At 41.9% G+C, this 26,275-nt stretch overlaps 1 protein-coding gene across 1 annotated transcript in view; it reads left to right on the top strand.

The window, feature by feature from the left end:
• The first annotated feature begins 433 nt into the window (after positions 1-433).
• The window catches only part of LOC110527873 (RING1 and YY1-binding protein B), a 40,332-nt gene continuing 14,490 nt past the window's right edge, over positions 434-26,275 (top strand). The window contains exons 1-2 of the mRNA XM_021609456.3: positions 434-1,098; positions 1,886-2,011. Coding sequence (XP_021465131.2) covers positions 1,073-1,098; positions 1,886-2,011 — 152 coding nt within the window. The 5' untranslated portion in view covers positions 434-1,072. The remainder of the gene's footprint in view (positions 1,099-1,885; positions 2,012-26,275) is intronic.

Consider the following 26,275-nt stretch of genomic DNA (forward strand, 5'->3'; position numbering starts at 1 on the left):
CAGCAGAAGTGATCGTATCTTCTCCTCTCCACTTGGTGGATAGAAGGGAGAGATTCACAATAATATATGCTATTTAGCAGACACTTTTATCCAAAGCGATTTAGTCATTTGTGCATACATATAGGACCAGGAGCCATGGCAAGTGGCTAATGAGGCTATACGATTCATACTTCATCTCCTACACAGAGAGTCTTGTCCTGTGCAGGAGGGAGGGAGGCCTTCATGGGGGTCCTCCAGGATGTCTGGAATTTTGGAAATGATGAGTAAGGTGAACATTTGTAATCTAAATACAAATGATCATTCAAGGTGAATGTTTAGTGTCTGAGGTAATCCTTTCTTTCTTCTACGTCTTATTTGAAACATAAGGCATTCCCCATTTCCTTGAGTCCTTTCAAATGTTAGGCAGTGTGGGCACACTACAACCACAGAAGATGAAACAACTGAAACATGTCCGTCTTAATGCAAAGACAGTAGGCTAATCTCACGGACAGGTATGATAGGGACAAAAGCCCTACAGGCTAAATTGACTGGACTGCTCTGATAGCACTCAACATACATTTTTGAATTTGGTTTATTAGTAGTCCTAGACATTTTGACTCTTACACCTGTCACGATTGAAAAGGGATGATGGGGAATAACTTTCTATGCACCTGTGTCCCAAGATGAACTCCACCAGCTACTTCTTCAATGTGTGTAGGGATAAAATGCAATGACACCAGCTCATGCTGTGGTACTGCACAGTATGACACTCACGAAACCTGTGAATACATTGGGCTGGCACTCTTATTCCTAAATTTCGACTATAACCCGCATCATCTCATTTCGATACAGAATATTTCGGGGAAATATATAGCGAGCTACCTATTTCTCTTATTTCCAACCAGACTTTTAAACAGAGGCATGCGGTGATTGGGCGTCTTGGAGTCACGCGGTGTGCAGTCGCCCTGCCGCTGAATGCGAGCTTAACTGCCAGCTTTAGCAGCGGTTCTATCTGGATCCTCCGCGCAGAACCTACAACAATTACTGATTATTACTGAAGACCTTTTCTTCTTTTGGAAGACAGTTCTTCACCATGGGCGACAAGAAAAGCCCTACCAGGTATTTAACCGTATACCCCAGTCGGTTTTGTGTCGATTTAGACTTGTTTTGCGATAATTCCATGGCGTTTGCGGTTGATATTCGGATGATTTCTCAAGGAGTGTTTCTCCCTTTTTTCAGTTTGTATGCCAGAGCTAGAATAGTGCACAGGCACTATGGCGGCTTCTCGCTCCCTACTCTCTACCAGTCACTCTCAGACAAAGGGAATTTTTCAGTGGATATGCCTGCCATTCTAGAAAATTATATTCAATGTCAACAGAAGTCGTTCGAAGATCAATGTCGAATGGACATTATTTGACATTCGTTTTGCTAGTTAACATGCTTAGCCCCGAACAGACATTAGGCTAAGCCGCGATACAATCGAATGTTGTAACGTTAGCTAGCTAGCTAACCGAAATTCGAGCTAGGTCGCTTGATTCTAGGGTTAGTGCTATCCAGAATCCTTGGGTCATCCCTATCCTAATCTTAACTCCTACCCCAACCATAACAACCCTTATCATAACAATTTTAAACGTCAACTTCAATGGGATAGGGACGTCCCAAGGATCCCAGATAGCAAGGACCTTGATTTTAGCTAGCGACTGATCTACTCGAGAAACTCGCGCTGCGTAGGTTATTCGGGATTCGAATGGATAACCTGACAGCGATTTTTGTTTCTTCTGTATTGGTTTAAGTTAACCGATTTTTAATTTAGGGGGTATTGCATGTCGTCAGCACTAACAACAGTCATTATCAAATTAAGTATATGTAATAAACTAACTTGACTTTACATTTTTATATTTCTAAGGCCAAAAAGACAAGCTAAACCAAGTGCTGACGACGGATATTGGGACTGTAGCGTCTGCACCTTCAAGAACAGTGCAGAGGCTTTTAAATGCAGCATATGCGATGTGAGGAAGGGCACATCCACAAGGTATGTCTGAACGGGTGTTGTTTTACTCCTGCAGTAAAGCATCGCAATTGATTGAAATCAACATTAATCGTCTACCAATTTCCGTAGTAATACTTTGATTTATTGATTGACGTAGGCATGTTGCATTGTGTGGCCATGCATTTCATTATTGTATGGATAGTGAGTGAATTGAGTCGTCTAGGTGTGCTGTTGGTAGCCAGAGAGGGGGATGGGGTGGGAATGAGGGACCTTACTTCTTCATAATAGCTGTATGGAGCTGCTAGAATAAAGCAGCTCCCAAGTGAATCTCTGAATTTGACATTAGTATCACCAGATTGAAACAAGACATCTGTAGCTTGAAACATCTGTTAGAATATATCACTTAGGCTACCTGTAGGATTAAACATCAGGAGTTGGCATGGCTGTGGGAAGTAGCTAGGTGTGCTGAGGTGCTGCAGCACCCCCCGAAAATAAATAAATATATATATATATACAAATAAATGGGATTACTCCCTCTCCACCACCAAATTAGTGCACTAGGCCTTTATTACTCCTGTATGAGTGGAGCATAAATACTTCTCAGAGTGGGAGAAATGACCCCCCACATTAGAAACCTATTTCTTGGCTGTCACTGCAATGGGAAACTAAGATGACATCATCACGATATGCATTCAGAATTTTTTACGTGATTCCCTTTAAATTTCATGTTTATCACTCCAGCCTGAGTTCTTGGTACTGATGATCAGTTGTCAGTGTGAGTTTACAGGCACTTATCATCAGCTGCCTGATGAAATCTAGAGATAGATGAGTCATTTGTGAGCCTGCAGAAGAGTCCCTCCATGCTCTAACCTTTCCAGCTGTGGTTTTAGAATGAGTGTTCTGCTGACACCTTTGGTCTGCCACTGGGAAAACACTGACCGGTTTACTGCTATTCGAAATGTGTGTTGTGTACTGGGCAATTCCACATTAACGGAATTATGCTTTGACTCAGATTTTTTGTTTTAAAATGTATGCTAAGCAAAAAACATTGATTTCAAAGTTTAACAAACCATACAACTCTAAGCACAAGACCTACTTTGATCAAGTTACACAGAGAATGTCATAACACATTTACTGGAAGAACTTTGTAGATGCAAAGTTTGGTAACAGAATTACGGTAGAATCTCACTCAGATTTTACGACATGATACCTTGAGTTTGAAAAAAAATATTTTGGTTATTCAACTATATCAGGTGAATTTACATCTGGTAATGAAATGACTGCAACTTAATTACATCATAGGTCCCTTATCTGTACTATAGAGAAATGCATTATAATGAATATAATTATCTTCATGGTGATGTATCCTGAATAGGTACAAATATGTAATATCCTTCTTTTGCGTATTTGGGTATTATTCTACACACTGGCTATTGTTGTAATGAGCTCTGCTCCCAAGGCACAGGAGGCTGCTGAGGGGAGAACCGCACATAATAATGGCCGGAACAGAGCCAATAGAATGGCATCAAACACCTGGAAGCCATGTATTTGATACTATTCCGCTCCAGTCATTACCATGAGCTCGGTTTCCCCAATTAAGGTGCCGCCAACCTCCTGTGTCACAACGACCACATTTGGTTGGACGTCCATGGTCTGTACCAGACCAAATCGGAACCAATCATGGACGTCCATGTTTCACAATTTTGGACATCACAGTGCAGCAAAGTAGATAGCCTATGTAGAATATAGTACATTATACTGTTCTCTACTGTGCTGTCCAAACTTGTGAAACATCTACGTCTGATTGGTTCAGATTTGGTCCGGACCGGGCAAGTTAACAGATACTGGCACGTCACAGTGGGGGTTAGCATGCTTTATGTTAATGAGGGGATGTCATGACAAGTATGTCCAAGCCCCTTACCATGTAGCTTTTGGCAACAGCCCAATTGCCTCTATTTGGTAAATGAAATCGCATGACATCATTGAAGTGGGTTGTCACATTCCCATTTGATCTGAATTGTTAACCTTTGATGCAGTTGTTTGCTTGTTGAAAGCCTGGCTCTTATTGTAATGAGTACTAATTAGGCATATTTTCTCTCTGTTTGATGCAGTATGCTCTCAGCCAAATCATTCACACTTTAACAGTGTGTGTTTGTGGTAGGGGTGGGCGATATGAACTAAAGTTTATTTCACAATATTTTCCACTTTCTGGACGATAACGATATATCACGATATACTGTACTTTAATAAAACAAACATTTTATGAGCCCTTCAAAGTTAATAAATTAGAAAATATTGCTTTTAACCCTATAGAAACAGAAAGCATTGCACTTAATTTTTTTTAACTTCTATGGTAAACCTGTGCAAACACGAAACGTATGTAAAGGTATGAGTTAAATATATATGCAGTACAATTAAATAAAACAAATATTTAAAGTATTCAGGATGTAAAGAAAAGTAACTTATTTTTTAAGCTTTGTCCTGCCAAATATAAGTGCAGTCTGTTTTTTCAGCATAATACTGGACATGAATTCAAGTTGTAAACCTTTTCAAACTAACTTCTTCAAGCATTCACCAGACAGTCTATGTTTCTCAGTTCAACATGTAACAATTCACTGCCTCCCTCTTCACAAGTTCTGTGCCAGGAACACCAGCCTATTGACAGTTTCTGGCTTCAAAGTTGCCTTGTGGCATGTGACCATATGAAGACAGCCATGCAATCTTCATAGACAAACATTGGCAGTAGATTGGCCTTACTGAAGAGCACAGTGACTTTCAACGTGGCACCGTCGTAGGATGCCACATGTCCAACAAGCCAGTTCGTCAAATTTCTTCCCTACTAGAGATGCCCCTGTCAACTGTAATTGCTGTTATTGCTGTAAGTGGAAACGTTTAGGAGCAACAACAGCTCAGCTGCAAAGTGGTAGGCCACAAGCTCACAGAATGGGACCAGTGAGTGCTGAAGTGCGTAGTGCGTAAAAATCGCCTGTACTCGTTTGAAACACTCAGTTTCAAACTGCCTCTGGAAGCAACATCAGCACACTAATTGTTCGTAGGGAGCTTCATGAAATGGGTTTCCATGGCCGAGCAGCCGTGCACAAGCCTAAGATCACCATGCGCAAGGCCAAGCATCGGCTGGAGTGGTGTGTAAAGCTCGCCACCTTTGGACTCTGGAGCGGTGGAAACGTTCTCTGGAGTGATTAATCATGCTTCACTGTCTGGTGTATGAATCTGGGTTTGGTGGATATCAGGAGAACGCTACCTGACCCAATGCATTGTGCCAACTGTAAAGTTTGGTGGAGGAGGAATACTGATCTTGGGCTGTTTTTCATGGTTTGGCTAAGCACCTTAGTTCCAGTGAAGGGAAATTAACGCTACAGCATACAATTACATTCTAGACAATTCTGTGTTTCCAACTTTGTGGCAACAGTTTTGTTTCAGCATGACAATGCTCGCTGTGCACAAAGCGAGGTCCATAAAGAAATGGTTTGTTGAGATCGGTGTGGAAGAACCTGACTGGCCTGCACAGGGCCTTGACCTCAACCCCATCAAACACTTTTGGTATGAATTGGAACGTCAACTGCAAACCAGGCCTAATCTAAGTGTGTGGCTGAATTAATAAGGTGACGGGGCATCATATTGTTTTAGCTTTCTGCCATGTTGGAGAAGTCAAAGCCTTTTGCATGAGTTATCTGTACAGCTGCCATTGCTATGTTGATTTCCTTCATTTTTTTTCTCCTCTCTGTTCTCGGCTCACCTGCTCCGCCCCCCTCTTCTCCAAGCAGAGCAGACTCCACACAGACACAGTGTGTTGACACAGATGGGGTTAGTTATAAAATCTTTGGTGTAGACATGCTGCTCGAGAGCCAGTACTGCATGCGTCTCAACTTTCTCTCGTTCACATTCGCTTGTAAATGTCTAAACTCACCAAAAATGACATTCGGTATCTCCTACCTATTTATGTAAAACTTTGTGAGCTGGATTGCCTGTCTTTGCAATTTATCACATTTAGCTAGCAGGCTCCATGGAAATTTGCTATTACTTGTGCTAATTTTGTTAGCATTCTGGTAATAGACCCCCAATTGGGTTTTGGGCATTTTTTTTTGACTCACATTATTACCAGTTTAGTACACATGCATCTCCCGGGGTGAGAGAATGATGGATGGTATGGCGATATGAAAACCGGGATACCACCCAACCCTACTCCTGACCAGGCCCTAATCTCTGTGATTTGAAAGAAGAAGCAAGAGAGGCAGATGAGCTGGCATCTAGACAAGACTACTTACTATACCCTACGTTCTATTGCCAAACGTACAGCCACAAGAGAACAAACTGGACGAGCTCTGTTCGATTGTATTCTATCAACGGGACCTAAAGAAATGTCATATTCTATGTTTATCTATGTTTATCGTGGCTGAACAAGGACATGGCTAACAAATCTAGCTGTTTTTTCCATGCATCGTCAAGACCGCTCGGCAGCCTCGGGTAAGACGAAGAGAGGAGGGGTGTGTATCTTTAACAGCTGGTGCATGATCTCTGTTCAAGGGTAGGTAGCATAAACGTAGCATATGTATTTGAATTAGTATACACCTCAAAAGTCTTAATGCAAAGTCACACCTCACTTTTATATTGTTTGAGTTATTACATAAAACTGATCAGAAAGCCGAAGTCATGTCGGAAAATATTCTTCCGTAAGGTGATGTTATATGGAGGACCCGGCAAGCCGGCCTGTCTTCTATAATGTAAACTCTAACATAAATAACTTAAAATTAAACCAAATGAATACTGGTTTCAGTGTAATTTTCAGGCAACTTACAAGCAATTACTAAATTAATTTATTGTTACAAACCAGCTTTCAAGGCTGATAGCCAACTAGCCTGCTAATGTTATGTTAGCACTACACGAGTCAGCCAGTTGCTATCAACACCTAGCTTACAGCTACATTAAAGTAAACCAAAGTTTTGGAAATGCATAATTATTTTTGGATCTGAGTTAGCTACCAAAGCCAGGAGGAGGTGGGTGCTTCACTGGCTGATGGAGAGTCTCAGGGAAATCCCAAATGGATAGATTCCAGATATCCGTCAGCTATCGCGCTAGCACTAAGCCAAGGTGGAAAAGTTACACAACTCCTATAGCGTACTAAACAGCGAATATGCTGAAAAGTTGACAAAACAAAAAGGTGAACAGACGAGGTACTACAAAATGTGATTTTCTGTATCGATTTGAGCCCACGGGAAGAAGGCACCAGGGCCTGCCATGCTAACGGGTTCCAAATAGATAACACAGCCACAAAGTCTGTGAAGAGCATGCTTCATGGCCGCACGTGCCCCATCAACTTCTTGTTTACATCACACTTCCTGCGTTTGGTGGATTGTAGCTCACCACCGCCAACACTTGGTTTGGAATGTAATTACACGCTGTCATCGCTAGTGGCTAACGTTGGCCAGCTTGAGCTAGCTGCTCAGTAGCACAAAGCAGATCCTCCACTTGATGTTGAGAAATAGTGCATTGTGGGTAGTTTAGAAGATATCCAGAAATAAGTTAAGAAATATTGAATATGTAACAACTTTTTGCACATGTAGTCATGATCTGGTTACCTATATCTAAGTTACTAAGTCTTTGACTACACTGTGTTGCGTGTTTCCTACCCTTTAAGGAAGTATGACGTTTTTGCTTGCCTGATTTAGAATACCTTATGACAAGCTGCAGACAAAACTATTTACTTATTTATCTATATTTTTTGTAGCTGTATATTTACCACCACAGACCGATGCTGGCACTGAGACCACACTCGACAATCTGTGTAGGGCCATAAGCAAACAAGAAAATGTACATCCAGAACCGGCGCTTCTCGTGTCCGGTGATGTTATCGCAGGGAAACTGATCCGTTTCACAACATTTTAATATTTGCATAATTTAGCAGATGCTCTTATCCGGAGCGACTTACAGTAGTGAGTGCATACATTTTCATACTTTTTTCGTACTGGTCCCCTGTGGGAATTGAACCCAAAACCCTAATGTTGTAAGTGGCATGCTCTACCAACTGAGGGACCAGCGTGAAAGGCTCGCCCTCCCTTTGGCAAATCTGACCATAAATCTATCCTTCTGATTCTTGCTTACAAGCAAAAATTAAATGCCTTTTATGCAACACTGGATCATGCATGAGATCACCAGCTGTTGCGGATGACTGTGTGATCTCGCTCTCCCTAGTAAAGGTTAACATTCACAAGGTCGTGGGGACAGACGGATTACCAGGATGCGTGCTCAGAGAATGCGCTGACCAGCTGGCAAGTGTCTTCAGACATTTTCAACCTCTCCCTGACCCCGTCTGTCTCCCTGATACCTACATGTTTCAAGCAGATCACCATAGTCCCTGTGCCCAAGAATGCCCAGATAACCTGTCTAAATCACTACCACCCCTTATCACTCAGATCTGTAGCCATGAAATCGTTTGAAAGGTTGGTCATGGCTCACGTCAACACCATCATCCCAGACACCATACGTCTCTATTGCACTTCCCTCTCCCACCTGGACAAGAGGAAAACCTATGTGAGAATACTGTTCATTGACTACAGCTCAGCATTCAACACCTTGGTGCCCTCCAAGCTCATCACTATGCTCAGGACCCTGGGACTGAACCCCTTCCTCTGCAACTGGATCCTGGACTTCCCGACTGGCTGTCCCCCAGGAAGCGAGGGTAGGCAACATCTGCCACGCTTTATCATCCTACACAGTTACATAACTCCATTCAGAATATAAAGTAGCAGCTGACATTTTAACTCCATCTTCCTCCATTTATTAGATAGTGTATGTACAAAAGTAGGTGGGACACTCCTTCATATTAGTGGATTCGGCTATTTCAGCCACACCCATTGCTGACAGGTGTACAAAATCGAGCACCCAGCCATGCAATCTCCATAGACAAACATTGGCAGTAGAATGATCTCACTGAAGAATTTAGTGACTTTCAACGTGGCACTGTCATAGGATGCCACCTTTCTAACAAGTCAGTTCGTAACATTTCTGCCCTGCTAAAGCTGCCCCGGTCAACTGTAAGTGCTGTTATTGTGAAGTGGAAATGTCTAGGAGCAACAACTGCTCAGCCGCGAAGTTGTAGGCCAACCAAGTTCACAGAACAGGACCGCCAAGTGCAGAAGCGCGTAGCACGTAAAAATTCTCTGTACTCGGTTACAACACTCACTACGAGTTCCAAACTGCCTCTGGAAGCAGTGTCAGCACAATAACTATTCGTCGGGTGCTTCATGAAATGGGTTTCCATGGCCGAGCAGCCGCGACAAGCCTAAGATCACAATGTGCAATGCCAAGTGTCGGCTGAAGTGGTGTAAAGCTAGCTGCCATTGGAATCTGGAGCAATGGAAACGCATTCCCTGGTGTGATGAATCACGCTTCACCATCTGGCAGTCCAACGAACAAATCTGAGTTCGACCAATGCCAGGAGAACTCTAACTGCCCAAATGCATAGTGCCAACTGTAAAGTTTGGAGGATCAGAATGCTACAGCGTACAATTACATTCTAGACGATTCTGTACTTTCAACATTGGTAACAGTTTGAGGAGTGCCCATTCCTGTTTCAGCATGAGTACCCCCCCCCCCCCCCCCCCACCCCACCCACCACCACAAAGCGGGGTCCATACAGAAATTGGTTGTCGAGATCGGTGTGGAAAAACTTGACTGGCCTGCACAGAGCCCTGACCTCAACTCCATCAAATGGTATGAATTGGAACACCAGCTGCGAGCCAGGCCTAATTGCCAAATATCAGTGCCCGACTTCACTAATGCTCTTGTGGCTGAATGTTCCAACATCTAGTGGAAAGCTTTCCCAGAAGAGTGGAGACTGTTATAGCGGCAAAGGGGGACCAACTTCATAATAATGCCCATGATTTTGGAATGAGATGTTTGATCAGCAGGTGTCCACATACTTTCGGTCATGTAGTGTTTCTCCTAACTTTTGCCCCACGTGGAGGATCTATGACTAGCCTAACGTTGCTTTGATGATTTGTGATTGCCGCGTGTAGCTTGTTGTTGGTCATTCTCGTGAAAAGCACAGAGCAGCAGCATGAATTATACAAATTCTCTCTACTGCAGCAGGCGCATTCGGCTCTGTATGGGTCCTTCTGGACAAGTCAGTTAAAATTACTCATACCCATGACAATTAAATCAGGGTTTTGGATCTGGTCTCGGGTATTCGGGTACAGGTGAATCTGTGAAGACCTCTAGTGCTAACTTGTGCTAGAGAAGCAATATCAACATGCATGGGGAGGCCCAACTCTCACCCAATCTCACACAATGCCCAAGTAGGCTAAATCTGTGCACTGCCACTGCCACTGCACTCACTTTGGTTCTCCAACAAGAAAGCACTGTGTGTGTTGTGACCTGACCTCCCGAGTTCTGCTGTTAATAGTTGGAGTACGTTTTTGAAGCATTCTTATACCAGAAGAGGCACATCTTTGCGTTAGCAGCGTAGGCCTGACAGCAGTGATCAGCTATCGTATTCGAAAGTAGCCAGCACATGAAACCAATCAGTGCTAGATTGTGACATCTTGCTGCTGGACCAGTACAGTTTTCCTGATGGCTGTGCTGTGTGTTGGTATGATGCACCTTGAGCTGCTCCAGGTCCTGGCTGGGCCTTTTTGACTTGATTAATGGTCGGGATCAGGTGCTAATGCTCTTTGGTTGTTGTGACGCCTCAGGCTGTGGTTTTGGGGGACGTGACGTTCCTTGTTGATTGTTGCTTGCCACTTTGTTCCAGACATGTTTGTGCAGATGTAGGATTTTTGGCTCACTGCTGTGCGTCGTGCTGGTGATTCTCATATTCCAAACCAAATTATTAGAATTGCGTTAACTCGGCTACTGTTTGGTATGCAGACTGTAACCTGTTGACGCTTAGCATCAACATTTTGATGTCCAGATTAGAAGTCGACCGATTAATCTGGTCCAATTTCAAGTTTTCATAACAATCGGAAATCGGTATTTTTGGGTGCCGATTTGCCTTTTTAAAAATGTATTTAAAAAAATATATATATTTTTAACTAGGCAAGTCGGTTAAGAACACATTCTTATTTTCAATGACGGCCTAGGAATGGTGGGTTAACTGCCTCGTTCAGGGGCAGAAAGACAGATTTTCACCTTGTCAGCTCGGGGGATCCAATCTGGCAACCTTACAGTTAACTAGTCCAACGCAATAACGACCTGCCTCTCTCTCATTGCACTCCACAAGGAGACTGACTGCCTGTTACACAAATGCAGTAAGCCAAGGTAAGTTGCTAGCTAGCATTAAACTTATCTTATAAAAAACAATCTATCATAATCACTAGTTAACTACACATGGTTGATGATATTACTAGATATTATCTAGCGTGTCCTGTGTTGCATATAATCTGACTGAGCATACAAGTATCTAAGTATCTGACAGATATATAGGCAGAAGCAGGCGCGTAAACATTCATTCAAACAGCACTTTAGTGCGTTTTGCCAGCAGCTCTTCGTTGTGCGTCAAGCATTGCGCTGTTTATGACTTCAAGCCTATCAACTCCAGAGATGAGGCTCGAGTAACCGAAGTGAAATGGCTGGCTAGTTAGCGTGCGCTAATAGCGTTTCAAACTTCACTCGCTCTGACCCTTGGAGGGACGGAAGCTATAATGTTACACTGGCAATTCTAAAGTGCCTATAAGAACATCCAATAGTCAAAGGTTAATGAAATACAAATGGTATAGAGGGAAATAGTCCTATAATAACTACAACGTAAAACTTCTTACCTGGGAATATTGAAGACTCATGTTAAAAGGAACCACCAGCTTTCATATGTTCTCATGTTCTGAGCAAGGAACTGAAACGTTAGCTTTCTTACATAGCTAATGTTTCAGTCTCATAGGTCATTTCATATCACGATATAGCACATTTTCTGTAAATTCAATGAATAAATAGTTTATGTAAAGGCCTATTTCTTATTACATGTTGAATTATACTCAACAAATAAAAGGTTCTTACTCTTGATTATTTCTCCTTTTATTTAGAACCTTTTAGCAAATTTTAAATTAAGCGTGTAATACAATATTAATCTAAAAAGGTAAATAGAAAACACTTAAATTTATATGTGCAAAAAAACATAAATATTGGCCTGTTGCATGTTATTTTGGCATTAATACGCGTCACATATCAATTTGCATTTGGTACCTTAGGTCGAGTGTTAGCACCAACTCACGAAACCCTCGTTTCTCCACCGTGTAAATTGGGGCCATGTCTTTGCAGATGTAAGTTGTAACAGCAGCTGTTACCTCCTTCCGTCTTTTGTGATTCTTTGCCATATGGTTTGCCGCGGGCAAAAGTATCTTGCAACGTTTAGAGCACTCGACTGTACTTTTTTGTTTCTCATCCATAGACTTTCTCTGTACTGTTTCACATGATTCTTGCGTACGTGTTTTGAGCCTGTTGTCGGGACTGGCCTGCGGCATATTTTGCAGAGGACGGTTTTCTGGTCCGTGTCAGACTTTTCATACCCAAACCACGTCCATGTGACCGAAGGAGCCACTCTTTCAGGTACGAGCTCCGATGTCACGTTCACTGTCCTCCATGTTTGTTTGTTGCAAATTTCCTTCCAATTGATGAAAAATATTGCCGTAAAGAGTAAGATTTGCGACATGAAATAAACGATAGTGCATAATATGAAACGATAGATATTTTTCTATCATCACACGATATATATCGTCATATCGCCCAGCCATAGTCATTATAATCTGTGGATTTTACCGCTGTCACATTAACACAAATTGTCAAGACTAATGGAATTACTTAAGAAGGACGTGCTTGCACACTCCATTTGTATTTGTAAAGGCTTATGCTTATAAATCATTATCAGCATCTGCATTAATCCTTAAGCATGAGCAGGTAGGCCCTAATCTTAATGTGTTAATTGGCGGATTTCAGAGTATTTAATTACTTCATGAGATTTGAGAGAATGTGAGTGATTTTGAATGGCCCATTTGGCAGTCTGACAAATGGCGAAACGTTGATAGAACGAGCTGTTGACTTGAACTTGTCCTCACAGGGTGGAGTGAGGGAGCGAGCAAGTGAGAGAACGAGACTGAGAGAGACGTGTAGAGTGACAATGGGGAGGCAAAGTAGCCGGAAGAAGAACCGAGAGCAGATGGTACAGAGGGACAAGGGGCTTCGGAGGGACAAGGGGCTTCGGAGGGACAAGGGGCTTCGGAGGGACAAGGGGCTTCGGAGGGACAAGGGGCTTCGGAGGGACAAGGGAGTGTACGGAGGGACAAGGGAGTGTACGGAGGGACAAGGGAGTGTACGGAGGGACAAGGGAGTGTACGGAGGGACAAGGGAGTGTACGGAGGGACAAGGGAGTGTACGGAGGGACAAGGGAGTGTACGGAGGGACAAGGGAGTGTACGGAGGGACAAGGGAGTGTACGGAGGGACAAGGGAGGGTACGGAGGGACAAGGGAGGGTACGGAGGGACAAGGGGAAGCAGGTAAGAGGTAAGAGGTAAAAGGCAGGTAAAAGGTAAGAGCTGGGCTGGCCCTCACACACGCCTCTTTCCACCATGGCCATCCCTCTGGATCACAACTCCATCCGTGTCTGTCACAACACTAGACGGGGAAAGAAACAGCTCAGCGGTAGTGTCATCTGGGGAAGAATATATATATATATATATATTATATATATATTTTATTTAACTAGGCAAGTTAAAAATTGTATTTTTATTCAGGTAAGATTGACATGATTGTCTTTTGTGTATAGAATATTTTGTAATTGGGAGACTGACTGTGGTATTTCCATCAAAGCAAATTTGTGACGTCCTCAATGTTACCTGTAATTTTTTGGGGCACTGAGCAGTGTAGGTCTTGTGAGCGGAAACTTGAATGTTGTGAGAATTTTGCAGTGAGGCTGTACCCTTACAGTTTTAGACAGTAGCCAATAGGTGATTGTGGCTATTTGAGCATAATGTAGGTCTACCAACAAAACCAATGGAGCAAATCACATAACATTTTTAACTTGGAAATAGCTTTTGATTTCTGATATAGCCCACAGTAGCCTATATGTGGTGTTCAATGCAGGGCTACATTGCATACTTACATTTTTTTTTTTTTTAATATATCATTATGAAGGGCTTGACATTAATGATTTTTTAAAAACTTGTCTGTAATACCATGGGCAAAATGGGTGACTGTAAATTGCTTTGTGCCTTGTTGTATGACGCAAGAAATCACTTTACAAAATACAATGAATTATTATTACCATAGTGAATTAGACAATGTAGGCTTCCCCTCTGCCTATTGGCTTATTTGCATATTCAAGCCTGTCTTAAAATACAACACTGCCTCTTTAATTAAGGCATAAGCTTTTTACCTGACTGGCTTTTCAAAGACCACTTGAAATGTAGCCTACATGTTTTGTGCTCTTGTTGGAAGCAGTAGCTTCCCATTACTGACCTATACTTACCTATAACTGGGCTAATAACTCTTTAACTAGCAAATAATAACAAATGTTCACGTGTGGCTCTGATCTGAAGAACGCGTTCATTCACTCGCTGGTGATTGAAAGACCCCTAGTGTGCTACAGTGGTTCCTCCTTTAAAAGTTGCGAGCTTTGCACTGCGGGACTTGGAGGTACCCAGCGTCACGGCTTCAATGCTCCAGACCACCACAAGGGGGAGTTGGAGCACTCGTTATGCATTTGGGTCCCAAGGTTTTTATATGACCAATCATATCGAGTGGTTCCAATGATGAATTTTGTCGCGAGCCAGACTTGCCTTGTGGCGTTCTTCAACAAAGATGGCTGACAACATTACGGTGGAAACAGATTTAAGTTATTATAACGTCAAGTCAAGCAAAAAAAAATACAATTGAGATGAATATGCTAGTTAATGTAGAGACAAACGTTTGTGCATATTTTTTGGGGTCATAAAGCTAATTCACAAATCGCTATTTAGCAAGTTATCTGACTAGCTAACATTAGCCAGCTTGCTAGTGTTAGGATAATTAATTTGTGTTTAATGTTTTAGGGGACTCCTGAGAACCAGCAAACCAGGCTGTCGTCTTGTGAAACAGTGGATGTAAAGAATCTAGCTAGCTAAAACATTTACTGCAAATGTAATGTACAATTGTATACACTTGCCTTGCAATGCAGCTGAAGTAACACAGCTAGCTAACTATTTACTTGCTTATTGTGTAGTGAAGGATAAAAATAGCTGTATGCCTATGGATGTGTAGCTAGCTACAGTATGTAGCCAATCTGTGTATGGACCCTAAAACATTAGTTCTGAACTAATATTCATACCAATCAATGAACCACAGCTATTATAGTTGTTGTATCAATTTCAAGTCTGAATGGCATTAATGAAGCCTATGGATAGAGTAGATTATTAACTTTATTGTGCCAAGGATGCAAGTCCTATATACACATGTGCTGTAGTTATTACCACGTATGAGATTCCCACATTGTAGCCTGTACATTGAATATATTCACTGATCATGTACTCTTCCTTGGCAAATAAAGGTGCGGTTCAGGTATGAATCTCGGAGACATTATTTTTCAGTAATATCAAACTCCATTATTTTAATAATGCTGTGTCTGCATGAATGTTTTACAATTATACACTTCAACAGTGTTGCTGCTCCTGGGACATCAATGATTACACATTGTAACATGATTGAGTTGTAGTTCATATATACAGGTACAACTATGCATAACTCCCTTCATCTGCATTTAATCTGAGGACACAGGATAGTATTTCAACCATTGGAGAATGTGAAAAGCTTTACTGAAATAAGTTCATTATCCAGGTGTTATAATTACATAATTATAATGCATTTATGATAATTGTAATATTTTTAAATACAAGTTCAATCTGTACTTCAATGCACATATGGTGTGCATTATAAAATGCGGAAGAAAGACGAGGTGGGGAGAGGTGTAGAAGGGAAAGAGGTAAGAACAGCGGCAGACAGAATATGATTCATGAATTACAGTGCTACCCTAATATTCTCCCAGTTCATCACAATTGCGGTGTCTCCTAACCAGCCTTGGGCCCCCAGTTGGCCCGACGGTTATCTTAAGAGCGGGTTAGGTGGTGAGGATGAGACTGGCTTCCTCTCTCACATCAAAACATACCTGCAGACGATTGACAAATGGATAGAGATAGAGCATGATTAGAGCATGTTTTTTAAAATTCTGACATCTTAAATCAGAAGGTGAAATGCAAAACTGGCCTTGGATCATTAACTCTGGGACTAAAACATCTGTCTGTATTTCAATGTAAAGCATCTCTTTAATAATACTTCCTGTTGACCCGACCAAGTGACATCTCACCTATGATCATGCTGTGCCCTCTGTCAGCCTGTTCAGATCCGGGAGGTGTTCACCAAAACAGCTGATATAACCTAGAGGATTTAGGGAGAAGGGGCAGAGGGATGAAGTGAAGAGAATGTTATTGTGTGGTCTCACCTGGTGGCTACAGAGTACTGAAAAACAGACACATGATGGCAAACAATAATGTCAATAGAAGATACTGTATGTGACGCAGACACCTATCAGAGTGTACCTGAAACAATTAAATACAGAGGGCATTGTGTCTCACCACTTGGTTATTGCAAGGCTAACCCCCAGGTAAATCATGAATTGGCTGCAATAGATAGCCCGGTGAAAATGGCTGTGTTTATGTGGTGTAAATCTGAAAATTAGCAGCTGACATCTTAAGGTAATTTTTTTTTTTTTTTATCCATGTGAGACAGGTTCCATGTACAACAAGACAGGCAGAGATGGAGAAAAATAACACAACAGTTTAACTACCTCTGGTTGTGGACACTTGCCAGCCATAAAGCCTCTACGGCCTGTTCCTTGGACAGTGAACATCTGGCAATAACTACATTTTCGACCCCTTACGTTCTTTGAAAGTGAAGAAAACGGCTTGTTTTTTTATAGATATGTAAACAATAACTGAGATGACCGTTTAATCTAAAGCAGCAGATGCCATTTTTAGGATACATCAATACCATCGATGCCATCTTCGCAGGTGTCCGCTTTGACTGACTTAGTGTCGGAAAAAAGTTGCTTTCAGAACAATTATTTTTTGATTGAAAATAAAAAAGGTTTTGCTCTCTACAAAAAGACATCTACCTCCATAGCATATAACAATTTGCCTATGAATAACCACACCTTCATACAAACGTGCTACTATATGCAGAATTCTTGACGCACAACCGAAGATGCTACCATATCACGCCCACAAGCGAGCCACTCGGGAGCAGAATGATGACGCGTGAAAGAGGGAAAGGAATGAGATGGGAACAGCAATTTGTTGCAACTTGGGGAGGAGGGCTAATAGCTGAACAATAGACTATTCCACCTTTACTAAAGAATAACCTAATAGCGGAGCGAGGTGTGAACCCCCCGCCTATCACAGACCAGATTTGCCCTAACGAGCAAGGGGTAGCTTGCTACTCAGTGTAATAAAGTAATGACTTCAATTACCTTACACGTTATGTTGGCTGACAATTTGTTAGCAACGCTGTCCTTACGAACCACAGCATATCATTACAGCAGTATGTGCCGGTATGTTAGCTAGCTGCCTAACGTTAGTAGTCATACATCAGCCTATAGTTAATATACTAACAAGTTTATCTAACTACCCAACGTTTATTGACTTGATTATTCTCGTCATTAGCTAAATGGTATAATCGTTGTGCTTTCTCAATGGATATTTGAGTGCTTTCGTAAATTTGCTCTGGCTATCAATAGGCTGGACAATAGAATGGGTCAAAATTCACCCAAGGCTGAAAAACATCTTAAGAACGTTGGCTAAACTGGAACACTAGCGTGAGCCCATAGCAAATTTAATTGAATTTAACGTTCGCAGAGCCTGCTTTGACAGTAGTGCTGCTAAGAATTCTATAAAAATTTTTTTAAAAATTCAGACTATTTCTGGTCTAGCGATCGATGACAAACGAGCTCGCTGCCCAGATTTACGTAATTACAAAGAGGAGATTATCCTGATTTTTAAAATAGTGCCAGTGTAACATTATAGTTCCAGTCCCTCGCTCAAACCAGGGACCCTCTGCACACACAGACAACAGCCACTCTCGAAGCATCGTTACCCATTGCTCCACAAAAGCCGCAGCCCTTGCAGAGCAAGGGGAACAACTACTTCAAGTTCTCAGAGCGAGTGACGTCACCGATTGAAATGCTATTAGCTCGCACCCCGCTAACTAGCTAGCCATTTCACACCGGTTACACCCGACATGAAAAAAACTAAATATATTGCCAACAATAGCGACGCAGTCATTGTGACGTTGAACAATAAGCTGGGAATAGAAAGTTCAGAAGGCGAGTTGGTGCCACGGTGCTCAAAATAACTAATAGGAGCTGGCAGGGTGAGAAATGCACTAAAATAAGGCCTGTTTTTTCGCGATTACTCCAAAATGACGGCAAGCAGCTGGGAAATATGGTCATAATATGGAACTGGGCTCCACGGGGGATGCAATGAAATAGTTTTTATCAGAAAAGAATGTTGTTAAAAATGTCATGTGTCCAGCCTACTATCTACACAGATTTCAGAACATCCTCTGAGTGTACCAGAGCGCAGAATAATTACTTTATGAGCACTCAACAGCCGTTGAATTTGGCCGGTGTCAGGAAACGTCACAAAAAAATGGTAATTAAAATTGTTTCCAGCAGCACATTTAGTCACCAACACTCTGGTTAACACAAACTGCCTTTCCAGCTCTGCTAGAGTGAGTAAAATGTTCAAAGTGGTCTCATTTGTGTCTGGAAGAAGCTAGACAACGTTAGCTTGGGTGCTTGACTGCCGTTGTAAGGCCAGAATGCTCAAATCAATCCCACTCCTCGCCCCGAATATCCAGTGTGCACTCCGAGAGCAAAATGGTCTGAATTCACAAACTGACAATTTTTCTATGAATGGAAACACCATTATATTAATCAAATTAATTAAGCCAAATTTCTTAATCAATCCCATATACTATGTTATACAAAAGGTTTTAAATTCTCTGGTAATGCCAATGCGTAATACTACCAAGTGCTTCTAAAAGATAAGATGTCCTCTGGTGGTCAAACTAGCAATAACTTGCAGTAATCGAAGAAATGGCTGAGAATTAAATGACGTGCCACAGAAGGTTGCAGCAGCACGCAGGGTGTGCCGCAGTATGACACAACTTTTAAAGGAGGAACCACTACCCGCCAATAGAATTCTACTCTGTTGTGCTCTGGCTCTGCCTACACCAAAATCAGACTCAATCTTGCAAAGTTCGATTGGTTTTGCATCGAAAAGGGGCTGAAATAATGTTGATTCCATCACAGAAAAAAACGTATCTATATAGGGCAAACTAATAGGGTGAACTCTGAAGTTCAGTCTCTTGGGTCTTCTCTGTGCTGCTTGACATTTTCTTCTGTGCGGCAGTCCTAGAGGTGCGCTTAGAGTGAACATTGGAAGTTACCCAATTATTGCAGTTCGTGTAGTGTTTGACTAGCATTATGAAGTGTCAGGATAGAAGGCTTCTCTGATTGTATTTAGGCAATGTTTTTGTTCCCTTTTGTATAGTTTACGGTGCATTCGGAACCCTTTCCCACTTTTTTTTTTCTCATCAATCTACACACTATAATAATGATATTTTGCAAATATACTAAAATAAGTGTTAAGACCCTTTGCTATGAGACTTGAATTGAGCAGCTTGTTTCCATCCTTGATGTTTCTACAACTTGATTGGAGTCCACAAGTAATGAGGTCAAAGGAATTGTCCGTAGAGCTCCGAGACAGGATTGTGTCGCGGCACAGATCTGGGGATAGCTAACAAAAAAATGTATGTAGCATTGAAGGAACACCGTGACCTCCATCATTCTTAAATGGAAGAAGTTTGGTATCTCAAAGACTCTTCCTAGAGCTGGCTGCCCGGCCAAAATGAGCAATCGGGGGAGAAGAGCCTTGGTCAGGGAGGTGCCCAAGAACCTGATGGTCACTATGACATAGCTCCAGAAGGACAACCATCTCTGCAGCACTCCACCAGTCAGACCTTTATGGTAGAGTGGCCAGACGGAAGTCACTCCTCAGTAAAAAGCACATGACAGCCCGCTTGGAGTTTGCCAAAAGGCACCTAAAGGACTCTGACCATGAGAAACAAGATTCTCTGGTCTGATGAAACCAAGATTGAACTCTTTGGCCTGAATGCCAAGTGTCACATAAGGAGGAAACCTGGCACCATCCCAACGGTGAAGCGTGGTGGTGGTGGCAGCATCATGCTGTGGGGATGCTTTTCAGCGGCAGGGACTGTGAGACTAGTCAGGATTATTTATATATATATATATATATATAAATAACAAAAAAACAACTATTTAACGAGGCAAGTCAGTTAAGAACACATTCCTACTTTCAATGACTGCCTAGGAAGGTGGGTTAACTGCCTTGTTCAGGGGCAGAATGACAGATTTTTACCTTGTCAGCTCAGGGATTCAATCTTGCAACCTTACGGTTAACTAGTCCAACGCGCTAACCACCTGCCTCACGAGGAGCCTGCCTGTTACGCGAATGCAGTAAGAAGCCAAGGGAAGTTGCTAGCTAGCATTAAACTTATCTTATAAAAAACAATCAATCAATCATAATCAGTAGTTATAACTACACATGTTTGATGAAATTACTAGTTTATCCAGCGTGTTGCATATAATCGATGCGGTGCGCATTCGTGAACAAGGACTGTCGTTGCTCCAATGTGTACCTAACCATAAACAGCAATGCCTTTCTTAAAATCAATACACAGAAGTATATATTTTTAAACCTGCATATTTAGCTAAACGAAAGGTTAACAGGCAATATTAACTAGGTGAAATTGTGTCACTTCTCTTGTGTTCATTGCACGCAGAGTCAGGGTATATGCAACAGTTTGGGCTGCCTGGCTCATTGTGAACTAATTTGCCAGAGTTTTATGTAATTATGACAACATTGAAGGTTGTGCAATGTAACAGCAATATTTAGACTTATGGATGCCACCCGTTAGATAAAATACAGAACGGTTCCGTATTTCACTGAAAGAATACACGTTTTGTTTTCAAAATAATAATTTCCGGATTTGACCATATTAATGACCTAAGGCTCGTATTTCTGTGTGTTATTATGTTATAATTAAGTCTATGATTTGATAGAGCAGTCTGACTGAGCGATGGTAGGCACCAGCAGACTCGTAAGTATTCATTCAAACAGCACTTTCGTGCGTTTTGCTAGCAGCTCTTCGTTGTGTGTCAAGCATTGCGCTGTTTTTGACTTCAAGCCTATCAACTCCCGAGATTAGGCTGGTGTAACCGATGTGTAATGGCTAGCTAGTTAGCGGGGTGCGCGCTAAAAGCGTTTCAAACGTCACTCGCTCTGAGACTTGGAGTAGTTGTTCCCCTTGCTCTGCATGGGTAACGCTGCTTCGAGGGTGGCTGTTGTCGATGTGTTCCTGGTACGAGCCCAGGTAGCGGCGAGGAGAGGGATGGAAGCTATATTGTTACACTGGCAATACTAAAGTGCCTATAAGAACATCCAATAGTCAAAGGTATATGAAATACAAATCGTATAGAGAAATAGACCTATAATTTCTATAATAACTAACTACAACCTAAAACTTCTTACCTGGGAATATTGAAGCCTCATGTTAAAAGGAACCACCAGCTTTCATATGTTCTGAGCAAGGAACTTAAACGTTAGCTTTCTTACATGGCACATATTGCACTTTTACTTTCTTCTCCAACACTTTGTTTTTGCATTATTTAAACCAAATTGAACATGTTTCATTATTTGTTAGGCTAAATTGATTTTATTGATGTATTAAGTTAAAATAAGTGTTCATTCAGTATTGTTGTAATTGTCATTATTACAACAACAACAAAAATTTGACCGCTTAATCGGTCCTCCAATAATCGGTTTCGGTGTTGAAAAATCATAATCTGTCTACCTCTAGTCAGGATCGAGGGAAAGATGAGCGGAGCAAAGTACAGAGATCCTTAATGAAAACCTGCTCCAGAGCTTTCAGGACCTCCGACCGGGTCGAACGTTTACCTTCCAACAGGACAATGACCCTAAGGCACAAAGCCAAGACAACGCAGGAGTGCCTTCGGCACAAATCTCTCTGTGTCCTTGAGTGGCCCAGCCAGAGCCCAGACTTGAACCCGACCGAACATCTCTGGAGAGACCTGAAAATAGCTGTGCAGTGACTTTCCCCATCCAACCTGACAGAACTTCAGAGGGTCTGCAGAGAGGAATGAGAGAAACCAAATACAGGTGTACCTAGCTTGTAGTTTCATACCCAAGAAGACTCAGCTGTAATCACTGCCAAAGGTGCTTCAACAAAGTACTGAATAAAGGGTCTGAATACTTATATACTTATAATATTTCAGTTTTTCAAGGGTTCTGAATACTTTCCGAATGCACTGTACAACATGAAACGCCTGCTGTCAACCACTGTGTCCCCCTGAGCAGTATTGCTTGATGACTTGTTGAGCTAATTTGAAACGGGCCATGTTTACACAAGAGCAAGTATGACAACGCATGACCGCTGCAGGGTGACTGGTTCCAACAGACACTGGCAGACACCCCTCACATAGCAGGGAGTCAGACTGACACAGAGGAGAGAGACTACAGGGAGAGAGAGGAGCATTGAGGTGAGAGCCACGGAATGAGAAATAATAAGGGAAGGAAGAGTGAAAAACAGTGTGTAATTGACAGCACAGAAAAGGTATAGCAGGGAAGCAATGGCTACATATTTAGAATGGGGACTGGAGACAAAGTGGATGATACATTTGACTAGAGGTGAAGAGATAATGATTCAGCAGGGAAAGCGAGGGCGGAGAGAGCACAAGTGATACAAAGAGGACTGTCATGGAGCCTCTGATGGAGGGAGCTCATGCATGCTTAGTGCTGTCACAAGTGCGGCTGTCAATCACCCTGATGGGAAGCAATTTGTAGCCTGGAGGTCAGACGTGGGAGGGAATATCTCACAGTGGGAGGCCACACACACTCAGAAGCCCCACACTGGTTTAGGTTAAAGGGTTCTATTTTTTTTTTTTTTTTTAAGAATGAGGAACTTATTTCTTTCCCCATTTTTTTGTTTTTAAGATTTTCATTGATTTGTTTCTCTTTTGTCAACTGTCCCAAATAGTTGTCACTGTACATCACCGTGGGAAAGAAATGTCATGCTCAGCTGCCTTGTCGGAGGGCTCTGCTGGGGCCCACTGTGCTCACTGAGTACCCGGGGGCATGGGGAGGCATGCAGGGGCATCCCCCTTGGGGGTGCAGGATTTTGTGTCTGGAGGAATGTTTAATTCAATGTTTTTAATAATGCCCTTGGCTCTAGCCAGCAGTGAGTCATGCAGACAGTGCTGGAGCTGCTCTCCACTCCAGGTAGGGCTGCACGATGTCTAATAGCAAAACATTTATTTTTTGGGGGAGGCACAGATTGTGATTTTCAAACACTTGGGTGAAAACTTGGTAATATCATCAGACATGGTAAAACCGTGTCAGGGTAGAGAAAATAACTTGTAAAATGAGATCCTATAAATACATACTGTGCTAACTGAATACAAACCCAAATGAAACTAATAATCTTTTTCAGCATTGTTTTATAGGCTACATACAGTACCAGTCAAAAGTTTGGACAAACCTACTCATTCAAGGGTTTTTCTTTATTTTTACCGTATTATACATTGTAGAATAATAGTAAAGACATCAAAACTATGAAATAACACATATGGAATCATGTACTGTAGTAACCAAAAAAGTGTTAAACAAATCAAAACCTTATTGATATTTCAGATTCTTCAAAGTAGCCACCCTTTGCCTTGACAGCTTTGCACACTCTTGGCATTCTCTCAACCAGCTCATGAGGTAGTCACCTGGAATGCATTTCAATTAACATGTGTGCCTTGTTAAAAGTTAATTTGTGGAATTTCTTTCCTTAATGAGTTTGAGCCAATCAGTTGTGTTGTGACAAGGTAGGGGTGATATACAGAAGATATCCCTTTTTGGTAAAATATCAAGTCCATATTATGGCAAGAACTGCTCAAGTAAGCAAAGACAAATGACAGTCCCATTACTTTAAGACATGGCCAGTCAATTCTGAAAATGTCAAGTACTTTGAAAGTTTCTTCAAGTGCAGTCGCAAAAACCATCAAGCGCTATAATGAAACTGGCTTACATGAGGACCGCCACAGGAAAGGAAGACCCAGAGTTCTCTGCTACAGAGGATCATTTCATTGGAGTTACCAGCCTCAGAAATTTCAGCCCAAAAAATGCTTCAGATTTCAAGTCACAGACATATCTCAACATCAACTGTTCAGAGGAGACTGTGTGAATCAGGGATTCATGGTTGAATTGCTGCAAAGAAACCACTACTAAAGGACACTAAGAAGAAGAGACTTGCTTGGGCCAAGAAACACAAGCAATGGACATTAGACTGGTGGAAATCTGTCCTTTGGTTTTAGAGTCCACATTTTTGCTTCCAACCGCTGTGTCTTTGTGAGACACAGAGTAGGTGAACGGATGATCTCCGCATGTGTGGTTCCCACTGTGAAGCGTGGAGGAGGTGTGATTGTTGTGGGGGTGCTTTGCTGGTGACACAGATTTATTTAGAATTCAAAGCACATGTAACCAGCATGGCTACCACAACATTCTGCAGAGATAAGCCATTCCATCTGGTTTACGCCATTCCATCTGGTTTGCGCTTAGTCCCACTCATTTTGTTTTTCAACAGGTCAATGACCCAAAACACACCTCAAGGCTGTGTATGTGCTATTTGACCAAGGAGAGTGATACTGTACTGCATCAGGAGACCTGGCCTCCACAATTACCCGAGCCTCAACCCAATTGAGATGGTTTGGGATGAGTTGGAACGCAGGGTGAAGGAAAAGCAGCTAACAAGTGTTTAGCATATGTGGGAACTCCCAAGACGGTTGGAAAAGCATTTCTCATGAAGGTGGTTGAGAGAATGCCAAAGACTGTGCAAAGCTGTCATCAAGGCAAAGGGTGGCTATTTGAAGAATCTCAAATAGAAAATATATTTTCATTGGTTTAACACCTCTTTGGTTACTCCATGATTCCATATGTGTTATTTCATAGTTTTGATGTATTCACTAGTATTCTACAATGTAGGAAATAGTAAAAATAACTAATTCAAGGGTTTTTCTTTGTCAACTTTTGACTGGTACTGTGATAATGCATTGCATTATTACACCTACCTCTTAACTAAAATACATTTTTAACATGATCATCAAAATGGTGATCCTCTATCCCAGCACTTATTAATTAATATCATTAGGTCCTATTTCTTATTTTACCATTTAGTTCTTAAATTACCTAAGATAATTGTTTATTCAGGCAGCCATAGGCTGGTTATGGAATAGGAAACTTGTTAGTGTGTAAATTATGTATAAGTATGACCTATAATTATTATAATTGAAATGATGAGTCAAAGTGCCATAACATGTAACACGTAGCCTACCAATTGCAAGGTGCAGCCTGTGTCCAAAAACTGTCTGGTCCAGTCAATCGACTCGACATGTTTCAACTTTTACCCTTTTTTAATTTTGTTATACAGTGTTGGGGTGGCGACTTGGGAAATATGTGCAAGATGGAATCTTGTATGTCCTGTCCAGCTTGTTAATATTCTTTTTGAAGCCGTCTTTGCTGACAGTGTAAATAGGAACCATGTCTTTGGATATGTGATGGCCTCTGATTTCTGTGTGTCTGCAGGAAGTTTTTCATAGGACGTTACACTTGAAAATACATGGACAATCGATGCCTGTTTAACATAGGTTGTTGAATGTGGTTTAGGGGCTTTGCTGCTGTCCAGGCACTTTTTGTTTTCAATACTTTTTTTTTACCGTGCAATCATCGCAAAGTGGGGGTGGTTATTCTTCAAATGATTGAATACATTTGTTGTGTTGCCTCTTGTCACCACAGCTCGGGGGTTATTTTTGCCAAAATACTGCTGAAGATGAGCCCTTCTTTGGCACCAAATTGAAATTTTAATTAGTACTTGCAGCATTCATGTTTGACACACACTTTGAGGTAAAGCCACAGAGTTTCTGAACCTCATACTGTACTGTCTTTGAAGCCCCTTCTCTCTTCACCAGCGCGGATGCTTGTGATTGGCCAGCATGTGCATGCCGTGCAGAGAGTGGGAGAGCCCGCTTGTGATTGGTCAGCATCCTCTGTGCATGTAGAGGGTGAGTGAACGGAGTCTAGCGCCTCTCATTGGAGGTGGTACCATAGTCTAATTTTTCTTGTGTTAAGTGTC

This window comes from Oncorhynchus mykiss, chromosome 7 (genome assembly GCF_057628025.1).
Source record: "Oncorhynchus mykiss isolate SJ-2025 chromosome 7, ASM5762802v1, whole genome shotgun sequence".
Classification (NCBI taxonomy): domain Eukaryota; kingdom Metazoa; phylum Chordata; class Actinopteri; order Salmoniformes; family Salmonidae; genus Oncorhynchus; species Oncorhynchus mykiss.